At 35.8% G+C, this 12112-nt stretch overlaps 1 protein-coding gene across 13 annotated transcripts in view; it reads right to left on the bottom strand.

The window, feature by feature from the left end:
* The window catches only part of LOC129725749 (cytochrome b5 reductase 4), a 128504-nt gene that overhangs the window by 68870 nt on the left and 47522 nt on the right, over positions 1-12112 (bottom strand). For 4 of the 13 annotated variants that reach the window (XM_055681909.1, XM_055681910.1, XM_055681912.1 and 1 more), the window contains exon 2: positions 2770-3362. The exons of 2 other annotated variants lie outside the window; for them this stretch is intronic. In XM_055681909.1, coding sequence (XP_055537884.1) covers positions 2770-3058 — 289 coding nt within the window. In that variant the 5' untranslated portion in view covers positions 3059-3362. Of the gene's footprint in view, positions 1-2769; positions 3591-12112 lie in introns of those variants that run through there. 7 more of the 13 variants (XR_008728165.1, XR_008728166.1, XM_055681905.1 and 4 more) reach the window with 5 other exon arrangements.

Genomic DNA, 12112 nt, shown 5'->3' with positions numbered 1-12112 from the left:
TTTTCATTGATTTTCCCATTATTTATGTTTAAATACATTTCACGGTCACAAAACATTTATGCGGCAACATTTTACGCTGTTCCACACATAAATTAAGTATTGTGCAGAAAAATAAGGGACCGATGTACGTTTGATTGCTCATTCTTGGTTGCAAAGGTATCCGTCGAAAACTTACGAGGTTATTAATATAATTACAGTATGTCTCAAATACGTATAAAACATATCAACATATGTATAGAATTGGTTCAATAAGAAATTCACTTTTTTGATTTTTGTGGAACGTTGCATTGTGCGACGGCGGCATGGCTTTCAAATAGGTAGCCAGCAAACAGCAATTAGTAATTAGAAGCGGTAGGATTGAAGCCTGGAATAAATAGTAGGAGGGTGGTATTCAAGACACGACCGCATGACGTTGACTACCGTATTCTTACATTCCATTGAAACAAATAGTAGAGGGAATTGCAACGCTTCTATTACAAAACTTCGAGGCACCAAAAGGTGCCAGTTGCCGATTATTCTTGTTTACTGGTTAGTCCGTCCAGAACTCCAACCATTTTAGTATTTAGCAGTAGGCAGGTACTACTAACAGCCACCCGCATTACGAGTGATACCGGCACGAGATGACCGGTACCATTTTGTCTTTCCTTCTTTCAGCTGCTAACACTTAGCGTCCGTATGTAATCGGTACGGTTTAGTAATGAAACTGATGGGATGAAATGTTCGAACGGTACCTTTTATATCAAGGCTTCGTCAGTTAGTTAGAAAAAAGGAGGGGCTTAGTAGAAAATGGAATGACAAGGAACGTAAATAAGCATCGGAAACAGAAAGTGACAGCAACAATAACAACAAAGTTAGTGTCGACTGTGCTTGGGAAGAGAGGTTGTGATTGGCTGCGCGGTATGATTTAGACAATCGATAATAATTACCAATTTTTCAATAGTGTACCTCAAACAATAGTTCGTTTTTGTTACATAAATTTAACCGTAAAAGAATTTCTGATCGATTGATGCCAAAACCTTGAAAACCTGATTCTAAATGACTGAAAAATAAGGGCTCAAAACCTGACCTTTTTTCCCTAGTTTTCCCTGGTTGAATTACTTGAATTACTTTTCAAATTCAGGCGCCTAACTTCGATATAGACGTTAGTCAACGTCAAAAGCTTTAAAAAGGACAGTGGAACTCGAAAAAGAGATATGTTTCTCTCCGATTTTTAGTAGGTTAGCATTACATAAATATAACTTGTTCAATACAGAATTTAATCTGGGCGGAGGAATTCCGTACAAATGAGGATTCATGTCTTACAAGTATCCGGTAAAAGTCGAAAAAGGTTAATTTAGCCTGCAGTTGAGTTCTTTTGTTCCAGGATTGCAGGCATTCCACCAATTTGATTAACCAAATGCAGTTTCTTTACCTAATCAATATGGGGTTAAAAAAAACATTATTTGGATCGTTTTTAACAGCTTCTTACAATGTGAATTGTTCATTTAGGATACAAAAATAATTATTTATTGCTTAATTTTTTTCATTCACAGAAGATAAATTATATTCGCACTTGATTGAATATTGGTGTTGACAAATGTTATACATAATAGATACCTGGGAGCCATTTTGATATACTTATCAATGAAGCGTATAGTATAAATCCTGATACGATTTCCATCATAAGCAATCCGCCATCAGTGGGAGCGACAGAATCGATGATTGCTACCGGTGAATCTTTATCGTCACCATTAAATTAATCCAATCAATCACATTCGAACGTCGTCGTCGTCGTCTTTCTCATCCAACTCTTAGCTAACCTGTTGCCCACAGACGCAGCGGTCGTTTAGTTTACCCATATTTATGAACTTTATTGATCGAAATCGCATAATCCCTCAAGCATTCGTTGTGCGCTTCAGTTGTTCCTCTGTGTGAAACCGACAGAAAACAAGTCAACGACAAAGGATTAAAGGATATCAGCTTCCGAACACGAGTCCTTGCCAGGTGTGCTCGTTTCGATACAGCTCCAGCATTTACGAAAATGCGACATGGTTGGTTGACGAATTTGGAAAATAATCACCGTCAAGAATCAAGAAAATGTCTTGAATTTTAAATTTGGTCTTGATAGTTGAAATTTTGTTGACCAGTAAATGGTATGATTTATACGCCTGTTGTAATATGATTAGGGGTGGTAAACAGGTTGATGGCAAATTTATTATTCGATCATAAAATCTGATTCGTAATCAAGAAGCAAAATTGATGTAAACAGCAAGCACAATTGCAAGAATATCCCCCTCTCTTCATCCGAGCTCTTTGGGCGTCTTTTTCGCAACAATAATTGCTCGCGGCATGAAGGAAGGGAAACTCATCAACCTTCTTTCGAAGAAAAGCTTTTTTTGTGTAATTATGCTTCTGATTATTGCCTAATGATCAGAATCATCATCAAGCTGCGGTCTTAGTTTGTAGAATTAACATGAAAAAATAGCGAACTAGAGAAGTAAACAAAACGAAAAGATTTTCTCGGCTCTCGACAGCATTCGCGGTGCCATACTTGGCACTTTGCTGGTAGGGAAGGTTTTATATGATGCCGATCTGCTGCAGACTGCCACCACCACCACCGAAATTATCATAATGCCATAATTAAGTAATTTGTTTGCGACCCTCCGCGATATTTTTGCTTCACCCAACGATTCAGTTTAACAAATGATTCTATCCTAGGTCGATATTCGAGATTGTTTAATCAAATAATTGGCAAAGTAAAGACCGAACGCAACACCCAAAACCACTCACCTTTAACGGGATCGGTTCTAATTTCCGGCTCCTTTTCCGCTTGCTGCACCATCTTCACATTTTTCAGTTCTGTCTCGGCGACGCCGTCGGCAGAAACGTGCACATTTCTCACTTCATTACATGGCGACCGACCGTTGGCCGATTTGCGGGACGCTTCATCGGTCCTAGCCTCGGCCCCGACAGCAACGTCCTGCTGTTTGGTGCGAACTGCCTTGTACTGCTCCGAGTCATTCTCGTCCTCGATAGCATTTTTTCGCTTGAAAATTTTCCACCAGCCACAAAAGTTCATACTTTACGGGTTTTTTTTTCTCTCTGTTATCCCTCACTTCACCTGTTCGCTGTATTTCTTTTTTCCCAACACGCGGTTTACGGGTCAACCAGCTGAGGAGAAGGCCGTTTGCTCCGGTGAACGAATTCAGTGATAGTTTGTCCTGGTGCCATTACACCAGCAACCAGTTACGGTGGTGTTATCGATTTTCCACTGCGGTTCTACTGGATAGATATCAACACATTTACCACTGGCAACGGGAAGCTGGATCGTTTCGATGTACCCCGGTAGGAAGACCGTTCTTTTTGACAGCTTCAATCACATCCTATCGGTAACAACGTTTATTTTTACGGTTCATTCGATTATTTCGGTTGTCTCGTTCGGAATGAAAGGATCACGGCTGATTCGATTTAGAATTTGTGCTGTTTGATTTGCAGTTTGATAACAGTCGTCATCTTTGAATTTTGAATTGCCAGGATTACTACCACAGCCAGTAAGTAAATTAGACTTAACAATGAAAGTAACTGTAACGGCTAAGATTTCACCTGAAAGACTGATTAAATTCTATTCCGATAAAGTCGATCATTATCGCCTTTACCGTGTAACAATCGCCTTTATTACGGAGAATTCTCTCCGGTCATGTTTGCTTCATCACACTGGATATAAACGATGAGGTAAACTTTTTCGATATCCTGTATGCATGCATGCATGCCTGCTGCTAATTACTAATAAAAAGCTGAGCACAAGGCAAATTTTATTTCTTGTCAATAAAGTTCCTAGCTTCTTCAGATAAGTGCCAATTAATTCTAGGAAGGTGATTCTGAAGCAGTTTTTGCAGATTGAATTCAGATTCTTCGGGAATTTACGGGTCGCTTAAAGCTGGTTTCAGCAAATTTTTTTTTTTTTAATGTTATTACCGTACAGATTTGAGCTAGAGGATTTCAAAATTTCTCATGGAGTTATGCATGAGAATCGAATCTAAAAAATCAGGAATGCTCTTCTTTCGCACTATGACTTATAGTTTCATAAATTTAATTCAGAATATATATATCCGCCGCACTAACTACAGTGCTAACGGTGCCATCACTGGTATTCAGCGAGCTTTCAACCGAGTTTCATCTGCCTTTGATTTTCATCTATCGCATCGAGTTTTACGCTCAAAATTTATTTCTCTGTTTCGTAGTGTTTTATATTATTAACCATTAGGACTAGCTATTTATGTCTGTTGGTAGTTGCTTATAAATAAATAAATAAATATAGGTAACGTCTGAGCTAATTCGAGGAATTAAATTTAAGATTTGATGGGAAAAATTGCCCTATGTGCTTATTTTGGGGAGGTAAGCATCTTCAGACATCTTACACATAGCATTTTTCACAAAAAATAACCGGTTGTATCTGAGACACGACCGCCCTCAGGCCTATGGAAATTGTTGTTTATGAGACGCATCAGTGGTATTCGCCCGAGGTTGCCTGTATTCTGCTGAGAATGCAGAACTCGTATGAAAATAGTGCAATTCCACAAAAAAACTGACAACCAATTTAATCGACCATTTTTGATTTGGCTGAAACTTTGAATAGATGTTTCTAAAGCCAAATATGCCATTTTGTGCTATTTGTTTTCAAAAAATTATAACTCTTTTTTTGATTTTTCCATGATCGGACCGGTTTGATTGCTGTAGTTTTCATAAAAAATCGGATTTTTTAAAAACGAGCTTTTTTAGAAAAAATAATTATTATTAATTTTTATTTTAACTTTTTTTCACAAATAAAATATTTTTTTGGTAGAGTGTATATTTTTTTACAGAAAGCTAAAATTGTTATCTACAACTTTGCCAAAGACGTCGTACCGATGAAACAAACCGTTTTGGCCCTAAAAATATTTGTAATCATCATTACTTTCCCGAAATAGCATTTTTAAATAGCTTCTCAAAAATGAGTCGTGTTCCAAAAAAATAAACAAATAGCACAGAATGGTATCTTCTGCTTATAGAAACTTCTATGCAAAGTTTCAGCCAAATAAAAAATGACAATTGCTCAATAGCTTTGTCCAAAAAAATAATGGTTTTTAAAAAGACGGTTTATCTACAGAATCCAAAGCAGCATCAATGTAAGATGTTCACTCCGGACGTCCGCACCTTATGGCTACCAACACGAAATGAAAGAATAATTTTTTGCACACTCTCATAATTTTGTTAATCAGGTAAGAAATAATGTCATGTAAGAAATTCTAATTCGATTTCGGTTTAAATTTTTTTCTGTATGAATCACCCACTGCGACCTGAAACATCCATTTTTTGTGATACTCGCACTTTTATCGTTAGTGATATCACTATTGTCAGTGAGTGATATGCTTTTATTATTTTCCGTGCTTGTGTGTATGCTTTTCACCTTCCACTGTACGTTTACTCTTTAAAACCTCGTGCCTCTTGCCTATATTGTCACCAATTATAATTCCCTGGAGAGGTTTTATTAGAATGTTCCTTCTGACTAGTTTCACTATGAGAGGAACTATTATTGTCAATAGGAAGCCATCGAAGATTTGTAGAATGAAAAGAAAAAGAAGAATGAATAATAATTAAAAGAGAACTTCAAAAATATTCAAGAAGGAGACAGGTTGAGAGATAGTAACCAAAGTCAATGACTATCATGCAGCAAAACGGGATTAGGAAAACAGTGGTTTGCCGCACTCACGACAATCACTCTCAATACGGGTTGCGTTGTCGTAGGGATATGAATATGGGAGAATATTGAAGAGAAAGAATAGGAGAGGATAAATTATGAAGTGTTTTCCTGTTTTCATTAGCGATGCCGCTTACCGTGTAGCGCACAAGTTGTTTGAATAAACCGTTGCGTAGGGGAAATTTGGGTCTAGAGCTCTATAGTAATATTTTAGAGAAAAACTTTCTTCTACAAAGTTGTTACATATGATGAAGCGCTTATTAAAAAAATATCAAAAAAAATAGGGTGACCAAAATTTTCTATGCAATCAAGTATCTAACTCTTTTATCTTTGTAGATAAAGAGAAAAATTTGTTCTACAATGTTATTGCTCCAGTAATTTTAAGTAATTTAGTAAAAAAAAGTTTTTCTCTATCTTTGAAAACCACCGATTTATATTATTAACTTTTTTATTTCAAGTTTCACCTTAAAAGTGTCTTCGAACAACTTTTAGAGCTTTTTAAGAGAAACAATTTGCAATGCTGATATCTTAAATATCTCAATTCTACTCAAAGTTGTTAATATTTTTCATAAAAAAAATATGCGTTTTTCATTCTTTTTTGGGCAAACATAAAAAATATCTCTTGGTCTCATTTTGAAGGGCATACTTGACTCTATTTTTAAAAATTTATGCATTATGCATATATAAGCACGCAGATCTATTTTTTTGTTATTTTTTCTTATAATTAGAAGTAATTACCTTTAATTTGATCCAAGAAGATCGAAAATCGATCGACTGGTTCAAAAGTTATGAATTGTTTGAAATAAAATACATAGAATATAGCCGTTTTGGTCACCCTAATTTTTGATATTTTTTCAAAAAGCGCTTCACCATGTGTAACAACTTTGTAGAAGATGTAGATGAAGAAAAAAAAACTTTCTAGAAGAAAGTTTTTCTCTAAAATACTGCTCTAGAGCTCTCGACCCAATTTCTCCCTAAATTTGGTTTCTGGATCATTGTGCAATGGTCAATTTGAGAAAAACATTCGAGTTGTTGTTTATAAATAGTGAGTTGTCAATGGAAATTGCCTCTTTCCCACATTCAGGTCATTCATAGTCTGAAATAGTATATTTCCCGGCATTCCCTCGCTGGAATAAAGTGCTCGTATTAGACACCTTGATAGTAGCGATTAAGTTTTACTTGAAAAAAAAAAAAAATCGACTTCTTCAATTTATGTGCATTTCTCCATCGATCCGAAAGTGAAACTTTGACCGCATGTAGACTGCATATTCCGAAAGACTGATTGAGCTGAAACGCTTATGAGCGTCTGGATTTATTTATTTTTTCCAGTTTCGAGATGCAAACCAAACAACGCAATCTGCTTTCTAACCTGGATGCTCCCCTCATTTGATATATGCTTGAGAGACATACAGTAAAAGCACTGCATTGAGCTATGTTGTGTAGTTATTGTGCGCAATGTCCTTTCGTACGAAGAAGCTCACATCAGTTTATTATCTCTCTGGAAAGATATTTTGCCGAGATTTTACCGCGTTGTTAAGAGAGAATAACGCAACATTCATTTTCGAACTACCAACATTAGGCGGTAGAATATTTCAACTACCTGTAACGCTTGGAGAATTTTGTTTTGAAGCTTGTTCTAATTGGGAAATTGAATTTTGTTTACCTTGCCTTGCCTTAACAATTGCTAAGCGGACTGGGCATTGATATAAATTCGACAGATGGTTGCCGTTACAATTCGCACAGCGAAATTTTTTACTCTCTTTCACAGGACATGTGTCCTTTTTGTGAGAAGAGTCTCCACAAATCAGGCATTTTTGGTCCATGTTACAGAACTTTGAACCATGGCCATAACGTTGGCAAATACGGCATTAGGTGATATGCATTTCACCTCCGCCAAACTTCCTATAAGCTTCCCATTTTACACGCACGTTATATAAAGCATGTGCTTTTTCAAAAAATTTTAAGTTATTAACCTCACTGCGGTTAAAATGAATTAAATAGTTTACAAGGGAAATTCCAGTTCGCTGACTGTTTTCGCCTCGTGATTTTTGTTTCATTAGAATTACTTGCGTAGGGGCTATGCCAAGTAATTCTGTTAAAGTAAGTTTGATCTCATCAACGGTTTGATCGTTGGTGAGACCTTTCAAGACAACCTTGAACGGCTTGGCGTTCTTGGTTTCATATGTAAAAAATTTGTACACCTTGTCAGTTAAATACTGAACAAGACGATCACGACCCTTTATTGAGTCGGCTAATAAGCGGCATTCACCTCTACGGCCAATTTGATAGGTAACTTTAACGTCAGAAACAAACGTTGAAAGTTCCTTTTTGAATATATTAAATTCAGAAGAAATAGTTACCACAATAGGTGGAACTTTCTCCTTTTTCAAAGATTTTACATTTTGTATAGTTTCATTATTAATAACTTCCATTTCACCAGCTTCTTGCTCAGGCAAAATATCAAAAGGATTGTCACTACAGACACTCGAAGTGTCAGAAAGAGATGCCTCTCTTTTCATCCCCGCAGCGATGCGTGGTTTCTTTTTTCGTCCTGCCATTTCAGGTGATACGAAAAAAGTTAAAACAAATGTTAAATTCAAAAGTAGGTAGTATTGAGAAAGACTGATGGGAAATAACTTTCAGGTAGTCTTTAAAAGACACACTGACAAAACACAAACTTTGAAGCTATAGGCAGTCAAAGACCAGTCCACAAGCAACCGAAAACACGTCTGACCTGTAGGACAGTTCAAGACGCACACAACGCTCGTTTTGTTTGTATAATCCGTTGCGCAGTTGAATCAATGGTCAATTCAATATTTGTATGGGAATTGCCACTTTCTCTCAACCAGGTATGGCTACAAAATTCCATTACCACAGACAGACATACATTCGTGGCAAATTTTCTCCTGCATAGTTTGAAATAGTATATTTCTCAACAAGCTTTTGCTAGAATAAAGTGCTGATACTAGACACTTTGTTTCCCTTTGAAGGAATAACAAAGGTTGCATGGCAGCAAAATAAATGGGGAAAACAAGAGTAGCGATAAAGTTTTTCTTTCCAAGGACTAAAAACTAGAAAAAGACAGGGAGCAAATTGGAAAAGAACATCGTTTCCCTCCGGGGTTTGATTAGTTTAGGTTTAAGCAAAATTTATTTAATACAATTAATCTAACAACAGGCTGATTTAGGGAAAATAACGATATTTTCTCCGCAAAAGATTAACTCAAGTCGAAGTTTTAATTTAATTTTCGAAAAAATTCGTCAAGGCGTTTTTTGACGTGGTCGTAGTCTTTGTTTACTGTATTAGGATGCATTCTGTAAAATTGTAAATGAAACTGGCAAATGTTACGTCAGATTTTGAACGTTGATAACAGCATAACCACATGATAGATACCAATAACCAATATGTTGTTGTTGGATAGATAAATTGTAGAACAATTTCGTAATATGCTAGTTATCACTTTAATTTCATTGCTAAGCGGTAAAATTGATAAAAAGTTTTAATGACAAATTTACGCGAATAATGAACCAATTACATGCGAGCATTCCTAGCACAGACGACGTGAAAGGACACCATCCGTTCCCTGTGATATTCTCGGTATCAATATCGAAATAAAAATTTAAAGAGTCTCCCCATCCCAATAGGTCAATTTATTTTTGCTTCTATGAGCTTAGACTAATATGATGTCTCGAAGGTAAAAGTTTTCCGAAAAGTTTGAAACAATCCTCATACTTGAACAATTTTTGAACCTGCTTTCAGAACCTAATAAAAACTGATGTCTTGAAAGAAAACATGCCGGTAAAAGCAACAGTACCAGTGGAGTAACGAACCGCAGGTCTCTCGTCGTCTATGATTGTAGCGGTACCCTTCTATTCGTACTGCAGCGGTACTATTCGTACTGCTGTGGTACAGTTTTGTTCGTACATTGCTATTCGTGTGCAATCGAGGAAAAACTGCAATGCTACTGGTGATTGAAAGTTTATATCATAAATATGATTACCATAAATTACTTAACAAGAATTGTGAATTTTTGTAACGCATATTTATTTAATTTTATCTTGGATATTCACTAAATAATCGTGACCGGTTAGTATTGGAAGAGTAAATTCCCAACTATACACATTTATAAAAAAATAAGAGCCTGCTAATGCTTGTGAATTTTTGGTTTATTTACTAAAATTCAATTATAATCTCTTTTTACATTTCAAAATCGTTAGATGATATATTATTATTCTTAGCTTTACCATAATAAACGTATATTAGCTGTCTTCGTAATACAGCGAATGTAGTTGTAGGCAAATGGCAAAAAACAAAAATGGAATTATTGATTGCTACGAACTCGTTAATAATTTTGTTTAACATATCTTCTTATGTTTGCCAATTAATGAACCTTTGTAAGGGCTTCCATATTATTTTGAAAGTAAGATCCATTTTATAGATTTGATGGAGTTAAATAAGACAAAACCATTCATTATAATAACGTAAGTATTATTGGATTTGGTTTTTGAGGATATAGAGTTAATTTTGACTTTGACGCATTACGAGAAATTCTTGGTGCTTCTTCAACAAGCACGATATGCTTGTGCCTTGTCAAATACATGTTGTTTGCACAAAAAAATACTACAGGCATAATATCGTCAAATATAAACAATATTCTTTCGAGTGTTGTTGAATATATTTCAGAAATTGATTTCCAGGGGAGGCTGAAAATAAAAATACGTACAGTCGCTGAGCAAATACATTGATTCTGTCTGCAGACTCTGTATATTTTGTAACAAAAAATCCTCTAATTACAGTGTTTAGTCCCACTTCACCATTTCACACAACTCTAGGGCTGTATAGCTTGTGGTATTTTTAACATTTTTGACGTAGGACTACGTCTTTGTTTTCTATACTAGATTACATTTTGTAAAATTGAAAATGAAACCGGCAAATGTTGCGTCAGATTTTAAACGATTATAGCAAGCGAACGACTTAATGCATCTTAGTCATTTATGTGTCGGTGGATAGATTAAATGTGTGAAAATTATTGGACATAATGTTTAACATTGTTGCTTTACTGCTTAATGTTGAAAAAAGGTGAAAAGTCCCAAGGTCAAGCTATAATAAGATATAAAAGACTGCGTGTAGAAAATTTAGCTTCATTCTTTTTCGTCACACGGTAGCGAGTGGAGTATGGCTGTTACAGGTATGCGGCATTAGGGAACGAGAGCTGCGTACGAGTCAACTTTCAGGCACTGCCGAACACCTTGCCTTCATTTTGCATACGATACCATCAGACCTTTATTTTGCATACAGATACCATCGTATGCTGCAGGATATTTTGCTGACACAGCTACCGGAGGGTCCAGCGGATAGCGAATTTTAGTATGCTAGGCCAAGCAAAATATTCAATGCTCACGGGTGGTGCGATCATCAGCGTTCTGTAGCACGCATTTCTAGCTGAAGATTATGGAATCGGTTCTTTTCAGAACTATAAATACTTGAAGATAAGAATTATGAGAATTTTCGCAATCAATACCAGTGTGAAACTGTCATGTATTCATGTATTTCTCAATAATCATTTCTACAATATAGACCAGGGCATTAAAGATAAACGATAGTGTTGCCTATGAACAGTTAATCGTAGCAAGATATAACCCTCATTTTAAGAATTTTCACTGCTAAATTGAGTGATTTTCTGGTTCAATTGTTTTTTTGTGCCTACTCGAACACCGTTATCGGTCAAATATCAATAAGGCAAATTAGTTAATCTAAGAACCAGAGGAATTTTCACATCCGGAAAGCACAAACTTTCTTTTGGTGCTTATCAGTATCATATGTTTCGTTTCTTTTTCTCAAAACTGTGTGGCCACGCCTTTAATGCAAAAATCTACGCTTAACTTGATACAAAAGACTGCGTGTAGAAAATTCAACTTCATTCTTTTTCTTTACACGATAGCAAGTGGAGCCCTTATACCTGTGTGAGATACACGGTGTATAAAAGGCGTAGTGAAATATGTTTAACGAGATTAAAAATCAATATTTATATTTGTCCTACGTCACCGTTTCATACAACCCTTAGGGCTGTATACCTTGTACTTTTTTATGTATGTTTTTTAGCTAGAGGATTCTCCCAGAGAGTTGATTTAAAAAACAAATAAGACAACACCAGGTTTCTAAGTTTTCAGAGCTGATAGCTGGTTGGGTGACTCAAAAATAGGAGTTTTCGAGAAAGTCAAAAAAGGAATCAAATTGAGACCATGAAGAAAAGTTATAAACAGAGACTCAGACTAAGAAGCGAAAAATAGTTATTGATTTAAGAAAAAGGCTTTTGAATTCCAGGGTATAAAATGGTGTACAGGTTGGACTCGATTATATATAGTCTCCAATTTTTCCACTATATATAATCGAATT

This window comes from Wyeomyia smithii, chromosome 2, assembly GCF_029784165.1.
Source record: "Wyeomyia smithii strain HCP4-BCI-WySm-NY-G18 chromosome 2, ASM2978416v1, whole genome shotgun sequence".
Classification (NCBI taxonomy): domain Eukaryota; kingdom Metazoa; phylum Arthropoda; class Insecta; order Diptera; family Culicidae; genus Wyeomyia; species Wyeomyia smithii.
The sequence above is the reverse complement of the archived record's forward strand: the minus strand, read 5'-3'. Positions and strand labels throughout refer to the sequence as shown.